Here is a 27,909-nt window from a genome sequence, read left to right on the forward strand (position 1 = left end):
TTCACATCCCTTAGAGTGTTTTTCCATAGCTTTCAGTGTCTGCTTTGTAGATATGGAAAAGCCAACAATTTGTTCTACTAATTATATGGGTTGTGATGGTTTCAGAAATTCAAAGCCTTCTGGGTTTTCACTGTAGTGTAAGAAGAGGACCAAACTCAATATGGCCATTTGAAATTCAGAGCCACATTATAATCAAAATACATGGAGTGAAGAAGAAATAAAATATGGCACACGACACAAATGACACCGTGACACAGATCTGCTTGAAAAGTGACTTAAGACATTCTTTTACCTTGCCTTCCTTGGCTCGCGGGTAAACAGGGTAGTAGAGACAGGACTTATATCCTAAACGGAGGATCTCCTTCAGAAAAAACTTGGTGTAGTGCTGAAAAATGGGGTTCAGGGCAAAGTGATACAGGTGGCCATGCTCTTCGCGCTGGTGGTGACTAAAGTATATGAAGTCTTCAATATTGTAGTGGGATCGTATGTACTCTATATCCTAAAAAAAGAGGTGAGAAAGGACACCTAAGAAGGTTTTAAACAAACGGCGTGCACTTTCTGAGAAACATCATTTAAAAATGACTTTAGGTACAATAATGAGAGACGAGTTTTTCCCTCCTATTATTTACTATCTCATTTTCATTGTTCATTTTTTAAAAGCTAAAACTTATGTTTCCTGGAAGTCACTTGTTTTGATGGCTTACTTCTGGAGGGTGGCTCAGAGCTTTGGGATTTGCTCCTCACAGCTGTGCTAAAAACCTGGAGAGCCTTGAGTCCCTGTTCATGGACAGCCTCCCAGTGGCCAGAGCAATGCAATGGAGAAGCACATACACACTACCGTCAAAGAGCCCATGCCAACCATCCACACTGATAATTTCTCATTCATGACATGGAGAGACTTTTGGGGAAAACTGACGAATGCAAAAGACCAGTTAGAGAAACATACAACTCACTCCAGGGGAAACAGAGGTTATCTAGCAAACGGAGGAGAATTTTTTTAAAATTCTACTCAGTGTCCTCAGAGATACCAAAAAAGGATCTCGCATAAAACATAACAAACAAGCTCCTACGAAAAAGGAACAATAAGAGAACAAGGAAGAGACTTGGAAGTTAAACACATGAACTCTGAAATTAAAATTCCAGTAGAAGGCCTGGATAATAGACTAGATGTGGCTGAACAGTAAATTAGGAATCTGGAAGATAAAATCAAAGACAACTCCTAGAATGAAGAGTAAGAAGTACAAGAGATTAAAAAGTACAAGAAGAAAGGTAAGAGACAGTGAAGGGTCACTTCCATCCAAAAAGGAATGGAGAATAGAGAAAATGAAAGGCAAGAAATCATTAGTGAAATCATAGAAGAAAGATGTTCCCAAGCTCAAAAGAGGCATAAGATACTTCATAAGAATTTTTGGAATAAAAGGGAAAAACTAATTCTCAAGAGGGAAAGCAAACATACATACATTTATTTACATCAGACTGTATTTTATCCGTAACATTGGATACTGGAAGATAATGAGAGTAAAAACATCAACACTCTGATGAGAAATAATTTGCATAAGAATTCTATTCACAGCTGAATGAGTGTCCAAGTGTGAGGACAGATGAAAACTTGTATGTGTGTGGACTCAGAGACCCTACCCTTTTCCACTCACTCTCCAAGAATTCTTAAAGATATATTGAATCAAAAGAGAAATGAATCCAAGAACAAGGATAGTTTGAACACATTAGAGAAATAAAGTCATACGAACATCTCAATAAATGCCGAAACACATGTAATAAAATTCAACACCCATGCGTAACAAAAACTTTTAGTAAACTAGAAATAGGAGAGAAGTTCCTTAGCATGATAAAGGGTATCTTCCAACAGCCATGTTCCCAGAAGGGAAGTCTCAATGTTATAATTATCAGTTCTGCCTAAATTGTTCTGTAAAATCTACATAGGCACAAATAAATTCATAGTAAGTATTACAAGGTTTAGCTGGAAAAGAAAATACCCAAGTTTAACCAAGAAACTTTAGGCAAAAAATATAAATAAGAGAAGACTTCCCCACCAGATACCAAAGCACATGATAGTGCAATAGATATCAACAAATAAATCCATGGAACAGAACAGAGAGTAAAAATAGACACAGACACATGGAAATTTAATAATATAAAGGCAGCATTTTAAATCAGTAGGGAAAGAATGGACTACTCAGTAATAAATACTTTGGAATAACTGGCTGTGCACTGGGACAAAATAAAATTAGATGTCCACTTACACACACAGACACGCATGAACTCATGCACACGATGCATGAAAATAAGTGCCAGGAAGAATGCTGGAAGGGATAAATGCCTAACTCTCAATAGTGGTAATCCTTTGGGGAGGGAGCTGGGACTTGTTTTTGGTGGTGGAAGGTTATTTGAATTTTTAGATGGTGAATGTTTTCATGTACTCTTTGTAATATTTTAAATATTTTGAACCGAAAAAAAAATGGAGACTTGAAAGGCTGCCCAGTGGGATACAAGCAGATCTACAGCCTTCAGAAAAAGAAGACATTCATCCTAAATAAGTAAAAATGAAACTTCAAAAGAGGCATTGTGTGCTAATTCACGAGAGGAAAAGGCACGATCAAGGGAAGTAGTATCCACTTCACAATTTACCATTTCGTCTCTGATCACTGCAATGCCAACTACTTGTTCTGCAACTTCGGCTACAAATGCCTGCAGTGGTGTTCCATCCTGACAAGAGAAGCAAATATTTTAAGACCCTAAAAAATATTGCTATTAGTGTTTCCATAAGCTGTCAATAAAGGGTTTCAACCGTGATCACATAACAACAATGATAAAGCCACCATCCTATCACCACTTACCTCTGGGCCAGGTAATAGGTTAAATGCCCTCTTTGTGTGCATTTAACCCTCACTCCAACCCTCTGAAGTAAGTATTACCATTACATCTCTACTTCATTTACGAGAAAATAAGGCCTGGGAGGCTGCCTTGCCAAGATCTCCAGCTGGTACGGGATGGATGTATTGATTCAAACCACATTCCTTTGACTGGGAATCCGTTTTCTTTAGCATGACATCAGTGGTTCTCAAACACTGTCATTCCAGGTCCCCTGTGTCCTGAGGATGCTAAAGAGCTTTGGTTCATGTATGTAATGTCTACCACTATTTTCTATATTAGAAATTAAAACTGAGAAAATTTTGAATTCTTTTATTAATTTTTGTTGAATTTATTAATTAAAGCACATGTTTTAGTTTGATAAAAATATTTAGAGAGAAGAGTAGCATTGTTTCATATTTTTGCAAATCTCTTGAATATCTGGCTTAATGGAAGACGGCTGGATTCTCACACCTACTTCTGTATTGTATTCAATCTGTTGTAACATGTTATTTTGGTTGAAATATATGCAAAAAAATATCTGTCTTCACAGAGATACGTAGTTGGAAAAGGGAGAAGTATTTAAATATTTTCAGATAATTATGGATATTCTTTGATGTGCCACCAAAACTCAACATGTAGTAAGTAGTGTTTTAAAGATAAGTTGCAATGTGGCTCTGAAACCATGTCAGTGAACTTTGCATACCCTACTACATTAAAATTTATTGGTCTCTTTTGCACTTTGAATCTTTTACCCATGCATGATTTTGTAACATCGTGTACTGTCTATCTGGAAAATATTGATTCATCAAGCTTATGCAGATTTTCCAAATGTTGACCTATTTCATTACAAAATATCAAAACATTACATTTGGTAATATCACCACCAGTCTCATCAGAAAAAGTTTTTTTAAGTTTTGGGAAGCTGTCAAGTTCATGATGGCAGATACTGACTTTCTAAAAGTCTAATTTTTTCTTGAAAGCATAGACTTTATCATGGGGGAACACATGCTGTCAGTTGTTTCTTTGGAGTGACACTCTCACCTCACTCGTTTTTAAGAAAAAGTCTGCCAACTCCCCAGGACTGAATTACCATATTTTGTCTGCCAGCTGTTCTGTGACAACAACGGTGCTGCTTCAGCCTGCAATTCAAACAACTGCAGAAACATTTTTCTTGAAACAACCAATATACTTCAGTCTGCAGCCAAGAGCGGTGTGCGCACGTCTCATTTTGCTACACAGAATACTGCAAATACATGTACTCAAGGGCTAAGACTTAGTAAGTTAATGTTTACAGCTTCAAGGGAAACTGGCTTTCCCTTTTTTTGAATTTTAATTAAAATGTCTGTGGAGATAGTTGCAGATTCACCAGCAGTTGTAAAAAACAATACAGAGAGATTCCTTCTACACTTTGCCCAGTATCCCATAATGGTAACCTTTGCAAAACACTAGTATCATATGACAAGCAGGGAACCCACATTGATGCCATTTCGCTTGCGCACGTGCACGCGCGTGTGTGTGTATGTGTATGTGTATTAAGATCTATGCAATTTTATCCCCTGTGTAGGTTCATATGTCCTCCACGGCAGTCAAGATACTGAACAGTTCCAACACAAGGATCTCGTGGGTTGCCTATTATACCACACCTATCTGCCTCCTGTCCCACTTCCATCCTTAACCCTGGCAACAAACGATCTGTTCTCCAGTTCTAAAATGTTGTCATTTCAAATATGTCATATAAGTGAAATCATACAGTATGTAACCTCTAGGGACTGGCTTATTTTTCCATTTAGCATAATTCTCTGGACATCCACCCAAGCTGATGTATGAATCAACAGTGCATTCCTGAATAGTATGGAGGGTCCCTAAAGACCTAAAAGTAGAACTACCATATGATCCAGCAATCCCACTTCTGGGCATATATCCAGAAAAGATGAAAACTCTAATTTGAAAAGATACATTCACCCCAATGTTCATAGCAGCACTACTGACAATAGCCACGACATGGAAGCAATCTAAATGTCCACCAACAGACGAATGGAGATGTGGTACATATATACAATGGAATATTACTCAGCCATAAAAAGAATGAAATTTTGCCATTTGCAGCAACATGGATGGACCTGGAGATTACCATAGTAAGTGAAGTAAATCAGAGAAAGACAAATACCATATGATATCGCTTATTTGTGGAATCTAAAAAAAATGATACAAATGAACTTATTTACAAAACAGAAACAGACTCACAGACATAGACAACAATCTTATGGTTACCAAAGGGGAAAGGGGAGGGAGGGATAAATTAAGAGTCTGGGATTAACAGATACACACTACTTACTATATATAAAATAGATAAACAACAAGGACTTACTGTATAGATACACATATATTTATCTGAATCACTTTGCTGTACCTGAAACTAACACAACATTATAAATCAACTCTACTTAAACAAACAAACAAAAAAAAACTGGTGCATCCCTTTGCACTGCTGAGCACTATTCCATGGCATGGAATTGCTACAGCTCACCCTACCCATGCCCCTGTTGGAGGACATCTGGGTTGATTCCAGCTGCTATGAACATTTGTGACCAAGTCTTCATTTCTCTGCGATAAATGCTCAGAGATGATTGTTGCATTTTTTTGTTTGTTTTTTTAAGAAACAGCCAAAACGTTCTCCAGAGCAGGGGTACCATTTCACATGCCCACCAGCAACATAGGAGCGATCCAATTTCCCTGCACCTTCACCAGACCTGAGTGGTGTCACTCTTCCTTGTTTTAGCCATTCTCCTGGTGCACAGTGACATCCCGTCATGGGTTTTCTGTTCCTGTTGCTGTGAGTGCATCGCAGCAAACTCGAAGGCCCCTGGGAAGTTTGGTGACACTGCCTCGATCCACGTTGAGGTCCCTGAGGTTTTGCCCACCATTGCCTTTCTGCTGAATATCAACTCAGCAGAAAAGGAAAATAATTTCTTACTCTTATTTTGAGCATAGTTTTTACCTCATAGACTCCCTGCATATGTCTTGGAGACCCCCGTGTCAGTGAGCCAGGAGGGAAGGAACAAACAAAAAAAGAAACAAAGAGACCAAGACAAACCAAAACAAAAAAAAAAAAACATGTGCTGGAGGGAAGTTTTACTTTAATTCAATGCCTTTATAAATATTAAACATCTCACCACATTTAGAGTTTGTTGTCTCCCTCTTGATGAATTTAAAATTAACTGAGAGGTTTATCCAAAAGAGCCCATAACTGGGAACTCGCCAGATGACCCCAGAGGTGGAATGAAGAAATACATTGAGGTATATTCATGCAATGAAGTATCAATACTTTACAGCACAATGTGGATGAATCTCACAATCATTGCTGAGCAAAAGAGGCTAGATGTCAGAAAACACACTGTATGATCCCTTTAAATAAAGCTCAAAAGCCAGGCATCTATGATCTTAGAAGTCAAGGTGGTACTGACTGGGGGAAGAGTGACTAAATGAGAGCTTGAAAGGGACTTCCAGTGGGCTGGGGTCAGTCTGTTTCCTGAAACAGGTGCTCGTTATGTGGCGTATTCAAACTGTGAAAGCCATCAAACTTTTTATTGGTTATGCTACAGTGAAAAAAACTTTTTAATACAATTCATCAAGAAGTAATTAAGCATTTCCCTAGCTACATGCATTGTTCCATGTCTGGTGAAGTTAACTGGCCTGGTCCTTAAGAAAGTAGCAATGATGTTAAGGACCACTGCTAGCTTGCCCTCTGCAATGGCAAAAGTACAGTACTGTTGCTGTACTAGAAAGAGAACCCAGCATTGGTCATACAGGATCTTCCCAGCCAATCCGATCCATGAGGATGCAGCCAGCGTCCTCAAGGGTATGGACACACCCATCAGCCAGAAGGGCAAAATGGGGTGCTGCTGGGATGGGCACCAGGCACCCCAAGGATCCACTAACCTTGGTCATATTTGCCTATTCCAAGCACTGAGATCTAATTTTGTTATATTTGTCTAGATCAAGTTCAAATTTTCTAGCCCCATGATAAGAATTTAGGGCATCAGATCAGCCCTCATAGGGCCACTAGTGAGAAGAACAGCCCCACTTCCTTAAACCTCAGTTTCCTTGTTCTTTTCTTCTCCCTCCCACCTTCCAACCCCACCTCCGCCGCTCCCCACCACACGATTCTCCAACTAGTCCCAAGGAAACTTCGGGGTTGAATGTACGTGGGTCATAATGGTCCCAAAACATGAGGAAAAGAAGCTAGTCTGGTCATAGCAGGTACTTACAGGGTCCCGGCGAGCCTCGTTGTACTGCCGTAAATCTTCCAATATGCTTTTACTCAGCATGAGCGTGCTGACGAGATTTTCAACACCAGGAGTATCCGAGAGAGTGGCTAATCTTATTTTAATGGTCCTGGGTAAGGAGAGACACATTTTCTTTTTCAGGTTAAAGTACTAAAATATGTATTCCATCCTCCACCCAAATGGAGACAGAATAGTAACAGATCACACTTATATAAAATAATACCTGGTAAAATATTTTTATATAACATTGGGGTTTGATTAACTACTAAAGTAATTCTTCATTCTAGAAAACCTGGAAAACACACATTTAAAAAAGTGCAAACATTGTAAATCAACTATACTTCAATTTTTAAAATGTTTAAAATAATTTAAAAATTAAAATTAAAAAAAGAGAAAGAAGAACAAAGAAAACCCAAAGTCAGCAGAAGGAAGGAAATCATAAAGATCAGAGCAGAAATAAGTGAAATAGAAACGAAGAAAACAATAGCAAATATCAATAAAACTGAAAGTTTGTTCTTTGAGAAGATAAACAAAATTGATAAACCTTTAGCCAGACTCATCAAGAAAAAAAGGGACAGGACTCAACTCAATAAAATTATAAATGAAAAAGGAGAAATCACAACTGACACCACAGAAATACAAAGGATTATAAGAGACTACTACAAAACGACTATACGCCAATACAATGGACAACCTGGAAGAAATGGACAAATTTTTGGAAAGGTACAATTTTCCAAGACTGAACCAGGAAGAATTAGAAAATATAAGCCGACCTATCACAACTAATGAAAGTGAAACTGTGATTAAAAATCTTCCAACAAACAAAAGCCCAGGACCAGATGGTTTTGCAGACAAATTCTATCAAACATTTAGAGAAGAACTAAAATCCATCCTTCCCAAAAATTGCAGAGGGAGGAACACTCCTAAATTCGTTCTACAAAGCCACCGTCACCCTGATACCAAAGCCAGACAAAGATATCACAAAAAATGAAAATTACAGGTCAATACCACTGATGAATATAGATGCAAAAATCGTGAACAGAATACTAGCAAACAGCATCCAACAACACATTAAAAGGATCATACACCATGATCAAGTGGGATTTATCCCAGGAACGCAATGATTCTTCAATATACACAAACCAATCAACATGATACACCATGTTGTCAAATTAAGGAATAAAACCATATGATCATCTAAATAGACAAGGAAAAAGCTCTTGACAAAATACAACGCCCATTTATGATAAAAACTCTCCAGAAAATGGGCATAGAGGGAATCTACCTCAACATAATAAAGGCCATATATGACAAACACACAGCAAACATCATACTCAATGGTGAAAAACTGAAAGCATTTCCACTAAGATCAGGAACAGCACAAGGCTGTCGACTCTTGCCACTCTTATTCAACATAGTTTTGGAAGTCCTAGCCACGGAAATCAGAGAAGAAAAAGAAATAAAAGGAATACAAATTGGAAAAGAAGAAGTAAAACTGTCACTGTTTGCAGATGTCATGATACTCTACATAGAAAATCCTAAAGATCCCATTATAAAACTACTAGAACTAATCAACGAAATTTGGTAAGGCTGTGGGATACAAAGTTAATGCACAGAAATCACTTGCATTCCTATACACTAACAATGAAAAATCAGAAAGAGAAATTAAGGAAACAATCCCATTTACCACTGCCAAAAAAAAAAGAATAAAATATCTAGGAATAACCTACCTAAGGAGGCAAAAGACTTGTACTCAGAAAACTATAAAACACTGATGAAAGAAATCTAAGATGACATAAACAGATGGAGAAATATGCCATATTCTTGGACTGGAAGAATCAATATTGTGAAAATGACTATACTACCCGCAGCAATCTACAGATTCAATGCAATCCCTATTAAACAACCAATGGCATTCTTCACAGAATTAGAACAAAAAATTTTACAATTTGTATGGAAACACAAAAGACTCCAAATAGCCAAAGCAATCTTGAGAAAGAAAAGCGGAGCTGGAGGAATCAGGTTCCCCAACTTTAGACTATACTACAAAGCTACAGTAATCAAGACAGTATGGTACTGGCACATAAACAGAAATATAGATCAATGGTATGGGATAGAAAGCCCAGAGATAAACCCATGCACATATGGTCACCGAATTTATGACTAAGGAGGCAAGAACACACAATGGAGAAAAGACAGCCTCTTCAATAAGTAGTGCTGGGAAAACTGGACAGCTATATGTAAAAGAATGAAATTAGAATACTACCTAACACCATACACAAAAATAAACTCCAAATGGATTAAAGACCTAAATGTAAGACCAGACACTATAAAACTCTTAGAGGAAAACATAGGAAAAACACTCTTTGACATAAATTACAGCAAGATCTTTTTTGACCCACCTCCTAGAGTAATGAAAATAAAACCAAAAATAAACAAATGGAACCTAATTAAACTTAAAAGCTTTGCACAGCAAAGGAAACCATAAGCAAGATGAAAAGACAACCCTCAGAATGGGAGAAAATATTTGCAAATGAAGCAACGAACAAAGGATTAATCTCCAAAATATACAAACAGCTCATGGAGCTCAGTACCAAAAAAACAAACCCAATTAATAAACGGGCAGAAGATCTAAATAGACATTTCACCAAAGAAGACATACAGATGGCCAAGAGGCACATGAAAAGATGCTCAACATCACTTAGTTATTAGAGAAATGCAAATCAAAACTACAATGAGGTATCACCTCACACCAGTCAGAATGGCCATCATCAAAAAATCTACAAACAATAAATGCTGGAGAGGGTGTGGAGAAAAGGGAACCCTTTTGTACTGTTGGTGGGAATGTAAATTGGTATAGCCACTACGGAGAACAGTATGGAGTTTCCTTAAAAATCTAAAAATAGAACTACCATATGACCCAGCAATCCCACTACTGGACATATACCCTAAGAAAACCATAATTCAAAAGGACACATGTACCCCAGTGTTCATTGCAGCACTGTTTACAACAGCCAGGACATGAAACAACCGAAATGTCCAATGACAGATGAATGGATAAAGAAGATGTTGTACATATATACAATGGAGTATTACTCAGTCATATAAAGGAAACAAATTGGGTGATTTGTAGAGATGTGGATAGACCTAGAGATGGTCATACAGAGTGAAGTAAGCCAGAAAGAGAAAAACAAATCTTGTATATTAACGCATATATGTGGAATCTAGAAAAATGGTACAGATGAACCTATTTGTAGGGCAGGAATACAGACGTAGACGTAGAGAACAGACATGTGGACACAGTGGGGGAAGCGGTGGGGGGGACGAATTGGGAGATTAGGTTTGACATAAATACACTACCATGTGTAAAACAGATAGCTAGTGGGAAGCTGCTGTACAGTGCAGGGAGCTCAGCTTGGTGATCTGTGACAACCTAGATGGGTGGGAGGGAGGCCCAATAGGGAGGGGATTTAGGTATACACATAGCTGATTCACTTCATTGTACAGTAGAAACTAACACAACATTGTAAAGCAATTTTACTACAATTAAAAAAAATAAAATTAAAAAATAATTTTAAAATAAAAATTTTAAAAGTACAAAGAATAAGGTTAAAAAAATCACTGATTATACCCATTAACCAGACAACACAATGTCACACTTTAAATTTATTTAATTTAAAATGTTCAGCACCATGCTTTATGTCATATTTACATTGTACGTAAAGCCAAATTCTTCCCCCAGTTTTCAAAGTATGTTAAGAAGTTAAAAAAATTACACTGAACCCAGGCGGGCTTCATGAGTCTCAAAATTCTTACTAATTTTATTTTTGATTTCATGTTTTTATCTGAAGTCAAGTAGGACAGTGGAGCACGTCCGGAGCTTGGAGCCTTGGTTCACACGTGGTACCCAGCTCGCACCAGCACCCGTGATGGTTTCTCCCCCATCTGTACCTTGCCCCTGGCACCTCCCCATCCCTGCCCTGTGACTGCTGCCACCCTCTGCCAGGGGTGACGACTGGGTTGCATCGGGGACCCCCATGTTGAACCATCCCACTCCACCCTCACTGGGGTCCTGGACACGGGCATGGGGAGCATTGAGGTCAGGTGTGTGCCCCTGGAGTCTAATCAGAGCAGGGTGGTGGCCGTCCTCACCCAGGGTCCCCACCCAGGGCAGGCAGTGCCATGCTGTGTTCGGCCTGCAACTCAGTGTGGAACTCTAGCCCACCCCGTGCCCAGGTATGTAGGACATGCCGGTGCCTGTTTGCCACAGGATGGAGCCGTGGGCCCATGCGAGGGGGAGATGACCTCTCTACCTTAGGCTGGAGTCCCACATTTTCATTTTGTAATGGGTCCTGCATACGATCTAGGGTTCATATAATGCACGCTCTCCAGTCATTGGGGTGTTATTACCAAATAGAGCAGGGCTACCCCTCCTACTATTAATAAAGTGAAATACTCTAACCTACTTAGCTTTCACTTGTAGTGAATATTTGTGCCTACATTTTAATGCATGCTTCCGTTCTATGGACAAAGCAGCGTATTTGCCAAGAACAATCTACATCTATAATTAACTGATACAAAGATGATCAATTTACTATCACATTAATAATATAAATAGTATGAGCAATTTTTAAGTGTAAGGTAAGAACTTGATTCTGATATGGCCACCTTATGCCAAAATCTAGTTCAGATGAATTAAAGATATAAATGTAAAACACAAGACCACAAAAGTACTAGGAAAATACCCAAGGGCATTAAGACCACATGTTCACAGGAAACCTTGTTCGTGAATGTTTGTAGCAACATTATCCATAATAGTTCCCCAAATGGAAAGAACCCAAATGTCCATCACTTCTGAAGGGATGAACAATATGTGGTCTATCCACACACTGGAATATTATTCAGCCACAGAAGGGAATGAAGTACTGACACAGGCTACAGCAGGGATGAACCTTGAAAAGTGAAAGAAGGCCACATACTGTTTCATTCCATTTATATGAAATGCCCAGAATAGGCAAGTGTATAGGGACAGGATGTAGATTAGCTGCTGGGGGCTGGGGGGGACAAGGGGACAGGGGTGACTGCAGCATGGGTAAGGGGTATCCTTTGGGGTGATGAATTGTGAATGTACTATAAACAACAGAATTGTACACTCTGAGTGGGTGAATTGTATAGTGTGAATTATACCTCAATAAAGCTGTTACAAAATACACATATATACAATACCAAAGAAAGATGAAGGGAAAAGGACAGGGGAATGGCAATGAAGAGCTAAAAAATAAGCTGATGTGGCAAATAATATCAGGTAAGTTAGTTAGACCCTAAGGCAAAAAGCATTATGAGGAAAAGAGGGTCTTTAACTATAAAAGTAAAAGTTCACTAGGAAGATATAACAATATCAAATCTGTAGAGATCTAACAATATAATTTCAGAATACTGAATTAAAAAACTGACATAACTATGACAAGAATATGACGAATTCCACCATCATACTGCTAGAGTTTGAGACACTTTGCTCACAAATTGGTATTGGGCAAAAGATTTAAAATACTGTTGAAGATCTGGATAAAGTTAATCTAAAGGATCTTGCTTCTCCCAGATGAAAACACTTGGCCCTCTACCCGTCATCTCGCTCTTACCATCCCAGAGTCTCTGGCAGCTACCTTAGTCAATGGCTGCTCCATCCTTCCTGTGGTTCAGGCCCAAACCCTTGCCTTAGTCTTGGTTCTCTTTCTCGCACGCCTCACTTCCCGGCAGCACGTCAGCTGGCTCGCCCTGAAAATGCACCCAGAACCCAACCACTTCTCGTGACCTCGGATGCTGGCGCAGCCACCAGTACCTCTTGCCTGGGCTGTTGCGGCAGCACCGTGATGGGTCTTCTTCACTCCCACCTCTGCCGCCTGACAATCCATCCTCAACAAAGCAGGTAGAGTGACGTTTATAAAATGCTAAGTCAGTACTTCCCTGGTGGTGCAGTGGTTAAGAACCCGCCTGCCAAGGCAGGGGACACAGGTTCGATCCCTGGTCTGGCAAGATCCCACATGTCGTGGAGCAGCTAAGCCCGTGCGCCACAACTACTGAGCCTGTGCTCTAGAGCCTGCAAGCCACAACTACTGAGCCCGTGTGCCACAACTACTGAAGGTCACACACCCCAGAGCCCGCGAGCTGCAACTACTGAAGCCCGTGAGCTCTAGGGCCTGCATGCCACAACTACTGAGCCTGTGTGCTGCAACTATAGAAGCCCATATGCCTAGAGCCCGTGCTCCACAACAAGAGAAGCCACCACAATGAAGAGTAGCCCCCGCTTGCCGCAACTAGAGAAAGCCCCAGTGCAGTAACGAAGATCCAACGCAGGCAAAAATAAATAAGCAAATAAAAAGCTAAGTCAGATCATACCACTCTTCTACTCAAATCCCAGTAAATGCAGGGGTTTTAAGCTCTTTTATGCCAAGGACCCCTCTCAGAAAAGTGTTTTTAAATGCACAAAATAAAATATGTAGGATTACACTCTATGGCTTCATTAAATGACATGACTCAGCAGTGATCTAATAATCTCCATACTTTTGTTGTATAAATGAGCATAGGCCTTAAGCAACATTTGCAGATATCTGCAAATCCCACGATATAACAGGATAGGAAAATACCTGTTGTTTCAATGGAAGAGAAAGTTACAGGTGCTACTGATACTATTGTAGTTTGTTGCCTACTTTTACAATGGAAGGAAATGCTAGATGTCAGTTAAGCCTTAATAAAAATAAAGATGCGGTTTTCTCCTGAATTCTCCCCGTGGACCAAGGTTAAGGGCCTCAGCAATGATTCCCAAAGTCCTAGGATGGCTGAGCACCCCTCCTCTGGGATCTCTCCTCTGACTCATCTCGTATTTTTCTCCATAGTACTTCCTACCTTCTGTTTATTTTATTCATTTATTCTCACTAAAGTAAAACTTCATGAGGATAAGAATTTGTGTCTGTTTGCTCACTGCTGCCTCCCCTTGGCCAGATCAACACCTGGCACATAGTAGGTGCTCAAGCAACATCTGTTGAATGAGTGAATTATACAGCTTGCATGTAGATGGCCAGAGCATTTCCCCCAGGCTTCTGTGCATGACAAATGCTACAACTGAGTTATTAAGAGTGTTGGGGGAGCCACTGTGCTGGCCTTTGCTCTCTGGGTTGTGGGCATCGTCCCCCTCCACCCTACCCTCCCCGAGCCAGGCTCACAGCTCAGACCACATCATGGTCCACTCTGAAAGCCCAGGGCTCTTCCTAGCGCACAGCAGTGCTCACATGTTCAAAGGGAAAGGGGCCATTTTACTGCCAAGTATCACAAAAACTCAAACGTTATTTCGTTAGTTTGTCCTTGAAAATCTACTGTCGATTAGGGAACACAACCATTTTGTGTTATATTGTGAAGCTCTCATCTCTGCTACTTACATCTGCCAAAGAAGAGTGTTTCACGATTTACATGAAAGTTCCTAGACTTTCAGGGGAGGACTGAGCAGCAGCGGCATGTCTGTGCCCTGCTCTAAGGCCATGCTGTCCAGTCTGGAGGCCATAAGCCACACGTGGCTGCTGAGCATTGAAAGGTAGCATGTCTGGATCCAAGTGTGCTGTCCATGCAAGATACCCACTGAATTCTGCAGACTTGGCCCCAAACGAGAATGTAGACGATCTCACTGACACTTTTTTATACTGATTATATTTGAAAGCAATAATATTTTGACTACAAAGGGTTAACTGATAAATATTACAATTAGTTTTGACTACTTTTTGATTTTTAAATTACTGAGGCTATTAGAACACTTAAAATCACATACTCTGCCGCTCACTCCGTAGTTCTATTGGAAAAGGCTGCTCTCTATTGTTTCGTGTTTGCCTCTGAATGCTATTTTTCAATTGTTTTCTGCTTAAGCAGAATGCAGTTTTGCTCCACAAGTGACCTCTTCACCAGGGCTCTAAGGCAAGTGGCTGGTGTGGATACGACCTGCTTACACATCGGGAGCCTGTTAGTTCTGCTTTTACCAGGAATAAGATGATGAGGACTTGGAGACGGCAAAAGGGAAACTGTGGCAATAGGTATGTGTCCTAATTGCTTTTATGTGGTAATTGACAGGAGCACCCAGAAAAAGAGAAAAATTAATATGCATAAGAAACAGATCCTCAATTAAAATGCATGCCTTAAAAATCAACGATTCAAGCGGCTTTACTGAGAATGACTCAGTCAGTCATTCTGACTCAGTCGGCCAGACGCTGACTCAACATTCGCTGTGTGCCCAGCATGTCCTGGGTGTTGGGAACAAGACAGTCCACAAGGCCTGCCCTCGTGGAGCTGACCTACTATTGATTCCAGAACTATCTTCAGAGAAGTAATTCTGAAATCCCTTCAAATTTTAAATGATGAGAATGAGGTTAGAAATGGACGGGAGTTACGCAGACCTCAGTCTCTGTTTTAGCCATAGAGGGCCTCTGGAAAAATAAAATGACTTCAAAAGAAAGTTGTAGCAGAAACTAACTCAACATTGTAAAGCAATTATACTCCAATAAAGATGTTAAAAAAAAAAGTTGTAAGGATGCTTAGTGTTTTATTCTCAACATGTGTGATCCTTAATTAAAATGAAATTTTCTTGAAATATACATGGATGTCACACACACGTGCACACACCAAAAGGAGACTGCATTTACTGTCAAATTATCGAGCAGCTATCTTTATTTCTTGCCATATTTTCAGATAAATCATAAAGATTAAGAATAGTCAACTGAGGGTTTACAAAATGATGTCAAGACCTTCTGTGGAATGAACTTTTAATGTGCTAAATAAATATCCAAAGAGATAAAGTTCATTTTTATGTTTACATATCAGAATTGGGGCCTGGAGGGACTGAAACAGATGGCGGGCCCACCAGATATACCTAAACGTGGTCCCACTTTCATCTCTCCACAAGTTTGGAATGAGGAGTTTCTGATCTTCATTCTTTCATTATAACCTCTATACTGAGCCCCTTCCTCTGTCCCATAACCAGGTGCGGAACCGGGAAGGAAACCACGCCCCCAGCTCCCACCTGTTACACAGGTCACCTTGCATGACCTTCCTGGAAGTGAACACGTGCTCAGTCACCAGGATGGTTTAGCCATTCTTTCCTCAAGGGCTCACACGCGGTTCTAAAGCCACCTTGAATCAGAGAGGCACTTTGCTGTGGCTGTCCTCATCCATCTACAAGGCTTCCTCCAGCCCCAGAAAAAGCAAGGTCTCCTGAGGGGTCCTGCGTGGGGCTCCCTTGTTTTCTGACCCGTCCCCGTGGTCCTTCACCTCCCCACGGCACTGCTCTCTCACACGTCCTCCCTCTGATGTGCTTGGATGCCTCGGGAAGTCTAGCCTCTCCACGAAGAGATGATGTCGCCCTTGCCCACTGGTCCCTTCTCGGGTCTGGAAAGTTCTGATTCCCAGGAGTTTTTCTTCTCCTGCTTTTGGCAGACTCTGGCCTCAAAGGTCAGAATTTATAGCATTTAATCAGACTGCATGCATAACAAAATAGAAAATCATACATAAAAATAGAAGGGAAAAGATTTAACAGTTGATTTTTCGACCCTAAGTTGAACAAATGAATGATTTTAGACACCTAGCAGTCTATGTGTGTGTCGTCCCTCGGCCTTGCAGAATATAGGGCAATTTTTTGATGCCAGTAAATTAAAACTAAATGATGGAAAGAAAAAGTAATTTGAGTCTTTCTGAATTCCAAAGGAGTGATCTGTGTAACAGAAACATGAAATAATTCGACAGCCATCAGCATTTCAGTTTAATCCGAACAACAAAACAAAACAATAACCACAAAATCAAGTTTCTCTTGCCTTCTCTTCAAGGAAGCCGATTAAAAGCACCAGAAAGACTGATATCCCTAAAACACCCTCCGTGACAACATGAGCCCAAAATAGGTATAACGGTGACGTCCTAGAAAAAGATGACAACCAGGCATGAGTGAGTCACCCACGGAAAAACACATAAAACAAAAATACTGAGGGAAGGAAACATTTAAAAGCCAACTACCTAAGGGCATTTTTATTTGCTGAGCAAAGTTGACAATTGGTGGTATGACTCAACTTAGCTGTCAATATTTATTCACAGAAAATCATTTCTGGCACAGTAAATATCAGTTGGATGAGTAAGTTCTAAACATAGTCCCCTAAATTAAAAATGGCAAATTCCAGAAAAACATGGTTTGGAAGGGCAGGAAGATGGAATAAGTGGCTGGTTCACCCAAATGTGTCCTCTGCTCATGAATAAAGAAGGAGGAGAGCTGGGGTGATGATGAAGGACGGGCAGCAAAAAGAAAAGGAAAGAGGTTCTTGTACCACACTCCAGCCTCAGGTTACATGTGGAAACATCCCAGAGATCACTCAGTGAAGCACAGTGTTAAAAAGCATTTAGTTTATGCACATTCCAAATGAAAGCTAACATGAATATTGAGAACCGTCCTCTCAAAGACCAGCTACCACAAAGGAAACGAGAGGGGCCCTCGCGTGGAATCTGTTGACGAGAGAGGTGGCATTGCTAGCGACTGAGTTAGTGATTTGTCCCCGTGCTCAGCAGCATGGCCAAAGGGCAGGTGACAGACACAAATATAACTTCCCAAGGGAAGAGGAACGTGATCGGGTGGGAGACCAGGACACGAGGTCATGACATTTAGAGTAATCAAACTTAAGGGCATGAACGATCCGTCCCAAATGTCAAGAGAAGTGAAACAAAAACAATGGAAGGACATGATGTATTTTAAAGCCACGGCAGGAAAAGCGTGGGTGTGGAGGGCTGTGCCCACCTGGCTGTTCCCCTGCCTCCTTCCCCCCCACACCACCCCGCACCTGCATCTCTCATCCCTCTTCGCGGTCACCCTCACACTTACACACGCTGTATCTTCTCGCTCTCCTTTCTTTTGCGTCTTTCTCCTCCACCTGGAGTGCAGGCACCATAAGGGCGAGGGTTTTTGTCGGTTTGGGTCACTTTTGCTTCCCCAGCACCTAGGATGGGGGTGGGCACACCCTGCACACTCAACGTCAAGTACAGGGTGAATGAGGGGGGCGTGGGCCTGAGGCCTCTGGGAAAGAAAGCCCACCTGCAGCCAGCTCCCCCCCTGTGGTGGTCACAGGTGGCAGCCACCAGGCCGACGTGAGGGATGCCAACTTCAGGCTGGAACTGACATGGGGGAAGCAGAGTGGACACGGAAAGAAGCCAGGACCCTGAAGATTCAAACCCCAAAGCCCTGCCCATCTCCAGACCTCCCAGCTATGGAAGCCAATGACTGCCCTATGGCTGAAGCCATTCTGAGTTGGGGTTTCTTTTATTTCCAACTGAAAACATTTCCACTGATAATCTAAGTTTTAAAATTTCAAAAGATGGTTTTAGAAGAACTCATGTTGTGAGAAGCATGTTTATGAAAAGACAAGAATTAGATGCAATGTACAGCACAGGGAATATAGCCAATATTTTGTAACTCTTATGGAGTATAATCTATAAAAATATTGAATCACTATGTTGTATACCTGATACTAATGTAATATTGTAAGTCACCTATACTTCAATTTAAAAAAAAAGAATTAGAAAAAGATAAATTAAAGCATTACTCTGTATTAGATAAAAATCCACAAGACTGCCATTGTTCAAATATTCTTATAAAATCTAGCCCAGGGGTCTATTTATGCAATATAGAAGGGCCTTAAGAGCTCAACAGGAACTTGATTTAGATTCTTTCCAATACCAGAGTCTCTGGAGGGTTGCAGCCTTAAAGACAACAAAGGCTGACAGCGAAGGCAGACAACGAAGGCAAACAATGCCATTCCAGGCGGACATTTGATTTTCCTCCCAGGTGCAGAGCGGGGTTTGGCAGCGCGCGGACTTCCGAGCCCGCTAGCGGCGCCTGCCTCCCAGGTGGGACCCGCCATAGCCTGCCTGCGACCGGCTCTGCTTAATTTACTCCACGGAAGGCCACACGTGGGAACCAGCCACCCGCCTCCAGTGCAGGTGGGGGAAGAGAAAAGGCCTCGGGCCTTGCGCCCCGACCCTGAGTACCGTGAGCTTGCGCCTTAGACCCGAGGTTGTCACTTTCAGCACCAAGTCTGTCAGGTAGACAGCAGTCCAGCCGCCCACTAGCGCTGCCACCACCAGCAGCATCCCGGCCTCGGCGGAGACAGCGGAGGGAAGGCAAGCCCCAGCCAGCCCACTGCAGCAGCACCTATAGCCCCAGTGTTTGGTGTTCTGGATTTCTGACCTCCATAACTCTTTTTTTTTCTTAGTCATGAAGATACCTGTACTGTGTACTAAAAATCACATTGATTGGCAGAGCTTCAAGATGGCAGAAGAGTAAGACATGGAGATCACTTTCCTCCCCACAAATACATCAGAAATACATCTACATGTGGAACGACTCCTACAGAACACCCACTGAATGCTGGCAGAAGACCTCAGACCTCCCAAAAGGCAAGAAACTCCCCACGTACCTGGGTAGGGCAAAAGAAAAAAGAATAAACAGAGACAAAAGAATAGGGACAGGACCTGCACCAGTGGGAGGGAGCTGTGAAGGAGGAAAGGTTTCCACGCACTAGAAGCCCCTTCGCGGGCAGAGCCTGCGGGTGGCGGAGAGGGAAAAGCTTCGGAGCCGCGGGGGAGAGCACAGCAACAGGGGTTCGGAGGGCAAAGCGGAGAGACTCCCGCACAGAGGACCGGTGCCGACCGGCACTCACCAGCCCGAGAGGCTTGTCTGCTCACCCGCCAGGGCGGGCGGGGCTTGGAGCTGAGGCTCGGGCTTCGGTAGGATCGCAGGGAGAGGACTGGGGTTGGCGGCGTGAACACAGCCTGAAGGGGTTAGTGCACCACGGCTAGCCGGGAGGGAGTCCGGGAAAAAGTCTGGACCTGCTGAAGAGGCAAGAGACTTTTTCTTACCTCTTTGTTTCCTGGTGCGAGAGGAGAGGGGATTAAGAGTGCTGCTTAAAGGAGCTCCAGAGACGGGCGTGAGCCGCGGCTATCAGCGCGGACCGCAGAGACCGGCATGAGATGCTAAGGCTGCTGCTGCCACCACCAAGAAGCCTGTGTGCGAGCGCAGGTCACTATCCACACCCCGCTTCCGGGGAGCCTGTGCAGCCCGCCACTGCCAAGATCCCGGGATCCAGGGATAACTTCCCCAGGAGAACGCACGGCGCGCCTCAGGCTGGTGCAACGTCACGCCGGCCTCTGCCGCCACAGGCTCGCCCCGCCTCCATGCCCCTCCCTCCCCCCAGCCTGAGTGAGCCAGAGTTCCCGAAGTAGCTGCTCCTTTAACCCCGTCCTGTCTGAGCGAAGAACAGACACCCTCAGGCAACCTACACGCAGAGGTGGGGCCAAATCCAAAGCTGAGCCCTGGGAGCTGTGCGAACAAAGAAGAGAAAGGGAAATCTCTCCCAGCAGCCTCAGAAGCAGCGGATTAAACCTCCACAATCAACTGGATATACCCTGCATCTGTGGAATACTTGAATAGACAACGAATCATCCCAAATTGAGGTGGTGGAATTTGGGAGCAACGATATATATATATATTTCCCCTTCTTCTCTTTTTGTGAGTGTGTATGTGTATGCTTCTGTGTGTGATTTTGTCTGTATAGCTTTGCTTTTAGCATTTGTCCTAGGGTTCTGTCTGTCCGTTTTTTTGTTTTTGTTTTTTCTAGTACAGTTTTTAGCACTTGTTATCATTGGTGGATTTGTTTTTTGGTTTGGTTGCTCTCTTCTTTCTTTCTTTTTTAAAATTTTTTATTACTTAAAAATTTTTTTTAATAATAATTTTTTATTTTAGTAACTTTATTTTATTTTACTTTATTTTATTTTATTTTATCTTCTTCTTTCTTTCTTTTTTTTTTTTCTCCCTTTTTATTCTGAGCCATGTGGATGACAGGCTTTTGGTGCTCCAGCCAGGCATCAGGTCTGTGCCTCTGAGGTGGGAGAGCCAAGTTCAGGACACTGGTCCACAAGAGATCTCCCAGCTCTACATAATATCAAACGGTGAAAATCTCCCAGAGATCTCACCTCAACATCAAGACCCAGCTCCACTCAATGACCAGCAAGCTACAGTGCAGGACACCCTATGCCAAACAACTAGCAAGACAGGAACACAACCCCATCCATTAGCAGTGAGTCTGCCTAAAATCATAATAAGGCCACAGACACCACAAAACACACCACCAGACGTGGACCTGCCCACCAGAAAGACAAGATCCAGCTTCATCCACCAGAACACAGGCACCAGTCCCCTACACCAGGAAGCCTACACAACCCACTGAACTAACCTTAGCCACTGGGGACAGACACCAAAAACAACAGGAACTACGAACCTGCAGCCTGCAAAAAGGAGACCCCAAACACAGTAAGATAAGCAAAATGAGAAGACAGAGAAACACACAGCAGATGAAGGAGCAAGGCAAAAACCCACCAGACCTAACAAATGAAGAGGAAATAGGCAGTCTACCTGAAAAAGAATTCAGAATAATGATAGTAAAGATAATCCAAAATCTTGGAAATAGAATGGAGGAAGTACAAGGAATGTTTAACAAGGACCTAGAAGAACTAAAGAGCAAACAAACAGTGATGAACAACACAATAAATGAAATTAAAAATTCTCTAGAAGGGATCAATAGCAGAATAACTGAGGCAGAGGAACGGATAAGTGACCTGGAAGATAAAATAGTGGAAATAATTACTGCAGAGCAAAATAAAGAAAAAAGAATGAGAAGAATTGAGGACAGTCTAAGAGACCTCTGGGACAACATTAAACACATCCACATTCGAATTATAGGGGTCCCAGGAGAAAAAGAGAAAAAGAAAGGGACTGAGAAAATATTTGAAGAGATTATAGTTGAAAACTTCCCTAATAGGGGAAAGGAAATAGTTAATCAAGTCCAGAAAGCACAGAGAGTTCCATACAGGATAAATCCAAGGAGAAACATGCCAGGATACATATTAATCAAACTATCAAAAATTAAATACAAAGAAAAAATATTAAAAGCAGCAAGGGAAAAGCAACAAATAACATACAAGGGAATCCCCATAAGGTTAACAGCTGATCTTTCAGCAGAAACTCTGCAAGCCAGAAGGGAGTGGCAGGACATATTTAGAGAGATGAAGGAGAAAAACCTACAACCAAGATTACTCTACCCAGCAAGGATCTCATTCAGATTTGATGGAGAAATTAAAATCTTTACAGACAAGCAAAAGCTGAGAGAGTTCAGCACCACCAAACCAGCTTTACAAAAAATGCTAAAGGAACTTCTCTAGGCAGGAAACACAAGAGAAGGAAAAGACCTACAATAACAAACCCAAAACAATTAAGAAAATGGTAATAGGAACATACATATTGATAATTACCTTAAATGTAAATGGATTAAATGCTCCAACCAACAGACATAGACTGGCTGAATGGATACAAAATCAAGACCCGTATATATGCTGTCTACAAGAGACCCACCTCAGACCTAGGGACACATACAGACTGAAAGTGAGGGGATGGTAAAAGATATTCCATGCAAATGGAAATCAAAAGAAAGCTGGAGGAGCAATACTCATATCAGACAAAATAGACTTTAAAACAAAGAAATCTACAAACAATAAATGCTGGAGAGGGTGTGGAGAAAAGGGAACCCTTTTGCACTGTTGGTGGGAATGTAAATTGGTATAGCCACTGTGGAGAACAGTATGGAGGTTCCTTAAAAATCTAAAAATAGAACTACCATACCACCCAGCAATCCCACTACTGGGCATATGCCCTGAGAAAACCATAATTCAAAAAGAGTCATGTACCAAAATGTTCATTGCAGCTCTATTTACAATAGCCAGGATATGGAAGCAACCTAAGTGTCCATCAACAGATGAACGGATAAAGAAGATGTGGCACATATATACAATGGAATATTACTCAGCCATAAAAAGAAACGAAATTGAGTTATTTGTAGTGAGGTGGATGGACCTAGAGTCTGTCTTACAGAGTGAAGTAAGTCAGAAAGAGAAAAACAAATACTGTATGCTAACACATATATATGGAATCTTAAAAAAAAGGTCATGAAGAACCTTGGGGTGAGACGGGAATAAAGACGCACACCTACTAGAGCATGGACTTGAGGATATGGGGAGGGGGAAGGGTAAGCTGTGACAAAGTGAGAGAGTGGCATGGACATATATACACTACCAAATGTAAAATAGATAGCTAGTGGGAAGCAGCTGCATAGCACAGGGAGATCAGCTCAGTGCTTTATGACCACCTAGAGGGATGGGACAGGGAGGGTGAGAGGGAGGGAGATGCAAGAGGGAAGAGATATGGGAACATATGTATATGTATAACTGATTCACTTTGTTATAAAGCAGAAACTAACACACCATTGTAAAGTAATTATACTCCAATAAAGATGTTAAAAAAATAATTTTTATAGATTTTCAAAAAAAATTTTAAAAAGAGCAGAGGGAAGAAGCCGGTTCCGATATCGTGTTCCCTTTACGAGCTGAGTGATCCTACAGGCAAAGGCAAAAATCCTACCATTCCTAACATTTGTAAAGTTCTTTGTGCTTAGAATTTAAAGAATTAAAAATCTAAGCTTGCTCTAGAGAACAGTGACCCGCTGCCATGGCCACAGGAGAGACAGGAATAAGAGTAAAAGTGCAAAGACTGGACTACAGACTGGACACGCTGAGAACCGGGTGTGTAGTTGTCAGTGGCCTGGCGACAAAACTCAGAGCAACAGAGGAAAGCTCCCAATGAGGGCTCAGATGCGAATGGTGACAAAGGTCATAATTTTCTAAAGGCAAGGAAACTTCTTCAGTTTGTGAGCCTTTAATTTTTCAGAAAAGAACCCAGGTGTACATGATTTGCTCCAACTTTATACGTAAGTGATTAAAACAAAACAAAAACGAAGCTGACACTGCAAATGGTTACAAAGAAAAACTAGGGCCCTGTTGCAACCAGGACTAATTTCCAGACAAGTGTTGAAAGTCTCATTGTTTTAAAAACTTAATTGTTAATAAAAGCAATACATGTACATAGTAAATAAGAGAGAGAGTATACAAGAAAAGAATATGACTGTGAATTAAGTAATTAAGCCACTAAGAACAAGGCCACTACCTCAGGCAGACCCATGGCCCAATCCTGATCCCCTGTCATCTGGTTGCTCTCATCAGTGTGTATTTATTCATAAAGAGAAGCCCAAGTCGTAAGAAAATGTCACCAATACACTCTACGTAAGAATGCAGAGAGCATAAAGAACATTCTAATGAAAGTTTTACCTGAGTCATAATAAAATTTAAAATCTCAGTGATAAAAAATTAACTACACTTTCTATTATGGAAGTAATGCATGCCCATAATTTTTAAAAAATCAAACATAAATGAACAACCCAATCTTAAAAAAGGGCAGAAGATATGAACAGACACCTCACCAAAGTAGACATACAGATGGCAAATAGCAAATGAAAACATGCTCAACACCTTAAGTCAATATGGAAATGCAAATTAAAACAAGATACCACTACCCACCTTTGAGAATGGCGAAAATTCAAAACACTGACAAATGCCGGTGAGGATGTGAGGAAACAGGAACTCTCCTTCATTGCTGGCGGGAATGCAAAATGGTGGAGGACTTTGGAAGACAGTGAGGAAGTTTCTTACAAAACTCAATATTCTTACCATACAATCTAAAGTTGTGCTCTTTGGTATATACCCAAATGAGCTGAAAACCTACGCCCATACAAAAACCTGCACATAGATTCATAATTGCTGAAATTCATAATTGCCAAAACTTGGAAGCAGCCAAGCTGTCCTTCAGTAGGTGACTGGATAAATAAACTGTGGCCCATCCAGACAATGGAATATTATTCAGGGCTAAAAAGAAATAAGCTATCAAGCCACGAAGACACATGGAGAAACCTTAAACTATTCATTACTAACTGAAAGAGGCCAATCTGTAAAGGCCACGTACTGTAGGATTCCAGCTATGACATTCTAGAAAAGGCAAAACTATGGGGACAGGAGAAAGACCAGTGGTTGCCAGAGGCTGTGGGGAAGGAGAGAGGGATGGATAGGGGGAGCAGAGGGCATTTTTAGAAACTACTCTGTATGATAGTATGGTGGTGGCTACATCATTGCACATTTGTCCAGACCCAGAGAGTGTACAACAGAAGAGTGAGCCCTCATGTAAACCGTGGACTCCGGTTGATAATGGTGAGTCCCTGTAGGCTCCTTGATGGTACAAATGGTGTAGTTCTGGTGTGGGATGTTAACTGTGGGAGAGTCTATGGGGGGACTGGGGAAGGGGTCTGTAGGAACCCTCTGCACTTTCTGCTCAGTTGTGCTGTGAGCCTAAAACTGCTCTAAAACATAAAGTTTATTAATGAAAAAAATCAAACGGAACCGACAGACATAAAGCAAAGAGTATGTCGCCATCTACACCCCTCACGTCCCCGTCCTGCTCTCCAGAAGCACAAAAGGTTAATAAAGTCCCGTGGACCCTTCTAGAACATCTTTACATATGCAAGATAAAAACTAGATACGATGGCCCCCCAGTTTCCCTCTCGCCTTCTCCCTTTTAGTAACTGAGTCAACTGAGTTTTCGCCAGGCGCACACCTGAGCCTCCAGCAACTTGTCCCCCGGCCTCCCCCGCGGCTTGGCAGGGCCGTGCAACCAACTTCCCGAGCGCAGACTGTGAGGAGAAGTGATGTAACTTCTGTAAGAGGACAGTCTTCCCCTCCCTTTCTCTTTGCACCCTTCCCTGTGGCTAAAATGTGACTACGGTGCCCTAAGCCAGCTCACAGCACCAAGAGGAAAAGAGTTCACTCTGACGGTGGTCTAACACTTGTGTGCCCCATGGGCCCCTTGACAGTCTGGGGATGCTCGGGACCCCTTCTCAGACTAATGCTTTTCAACGTGTAAAATCAAAGACAACAAATTATATCAAGTAGAGCTATCAAAATGTTTTTTAAAATGTGTGTTTTGGTAATACCTGTGCCTTCTCATTAATGCATCAAGTAACAAGTTTTGGTTGAGAATAAATTTACTGAAATTTCAAAGTACGATAAGCATCCCTATTTTGAGACATCTGCAACAATCGTAAGGTGATACGAGAATATCCGTGACTTCCATGGGCTACAAAGTCACGGCTTCGCTGACACTTCTGAGGTTTGTTGCCTCCATTCACAGTGGAAGGACACGTCAAACTTCAATCAGAGGCTGGTAACAGAAAGATGTAATTTTTCTTCCCATCCAAATTCGCAGACCCCTGACTTTCCATACAGACAGTAGGTGAGACCCTTGCTCTATGAGATGGAGGAGCAATGAGAGAAGGAACTGGGTCCCTGGACAGCTTCGTGGGGAAAAGCCATGACTCTCCTTAGACCACCTGCTCCTGTCTGGACCACTGTGTGGTAGAGGTGGAACTGTCCTCTGGCTCAAGCCACTGTGCTTTAGGGTCTCTCTGCTACAACAGCTTTACGCTGAAAACACAGCATAGGAAGCAATACGTGAGGCAGTTATGAGTTGGCTCTGGAAGCCAGCTGCCTTCATTCCAGTTCCAGCTCTGCTACTTTCTGCTGTGTGCCTTTTGGACTAGTTACTTAACCTCTCTGTGTCTCAGTTTCCTGACCTGTAAGATGGGGATAATAATAGTAGTATCTAGCTAATAAGGTCACTGTGCGTAAAGACACATGGAAAGTGATTAACAAAGTCCTTGAAACACTACAAACCTTCCATAAATGTAAGCTGCCATTACGATTATTACTATTATCATCTGACCCTTACTTTTCTCACCATCCCAGATATCATTCCATACAGTATGATGTAGACCTGTTTTTATTTTTTCAAAATCTGCGTGATAATGTACTGAATGAATATGCCAGGATTCACTTAACCATTCCCCAATTACAAAGTGATCATTTAGAAGGTTTCTCAAAGTTTCACTTAAAAGGCTAATATATCAATTATAGAGAAAGCTCTCTGAAACTACTCTACCAATCCCTTTGTCACAAGATTTTGCAGCAGCTTTACTGAGGCATAATTTTCATACAATTAAATATACCCATTTTTAAATGTGCAGTTTGATGAGCTCCATAATATTTTGTAAGAATGAGACTATGTGAATAAGACAGCTTGAAAAAGTTAAATTATAGAAAATGGACGGTATTGACATTGTTCCTGTAATAGATCTACTGTTCACTTTCTATTGATCGAGTTGGTCCTATCCCAAGATGGAAGTGTGGGGAGCAGCTCCATTGCCCATTTCTCCAGAAAAGCCTCCACATTTGTATAGGTGATGCACCCCTCCCCCACCCAGCCCTGAGCTTTGGGACCAGACCCAAGGATGCCAACCAGCAGCCTCTGACCCGGTGATGGGTTCAAAGTCAGCCAGCAGAGGGCCAATCTGAGCCACTGAGATGCAGTAAGACTTCTGTGTTGGGGCTTCTGAACAGAAGCATCCTCACCACTCTTCACCTGGTGGACTTAAGTGATAAAGGGTCTGGAGCTACCTCACTCATCCCACAACCACTGTGTCTGAGAAGGGGTCAACTCAGAAGAGATAGATCCAACCGGGCTAATAATCCATGTATGAAACCAGAATTGCCCACGGAGTCTTCCCTTGGTTCTGTGTAGTAATAAATTCTCCAGTTACTTAAGCCTATTTGATGGGTTTCAACCACTTGCTATATCCAAGACTGGTGTAGGAAAATTCCAAAATTTAGGCAATGTGAGAAAGGAAATTAAAAATCA

The 27,909-nt window shown here is 41.7% G+C and overlaps 1 protein-coding gene across 1 annotated transcript in view; it reads right to left on the minus strand.

The window, feature by feature from the left end:
• CFAP61 (cilia and flagella associated protein 61) overlaps nt 1–27,909 on the minus strand; it is a gene marked incomplete at both ends in the record, with an annotated part of 251,873 nt that overhangs the window by 146,229 nt on the left and 77,735 nt on the right. The window contains 3 exons of the mRNA XM_079719874.1: nt 293–499; nt 2,647–2,724; nt 7,140–7,266. Of these exons, the coding sequence (XP_079576000.1) occupies nt 293–499; nt 2,647–2,724; nt 7,140–7,266 (412 nt within the window). The remainder of the gene's footprint in view (nt 1–292; nt 500–2,646; nt 2,725–7,139; nt 7,267–27,909) is intronic.

The sequence above is a fragment of the Hyperoodon ampullatus genome, assembly GCF_949752795.1.
Source record: "Hyperoodon ampullatus genome assembly, chromosome: 14".
Classification (NCBI taxonomy): domain Eukaryota; kingdom Metazoa; phylum Chordata; class Mammalia; order Artiodactyla; family Ziphiidae; genus Hyperoodon; species Hyperoodon ampullatus.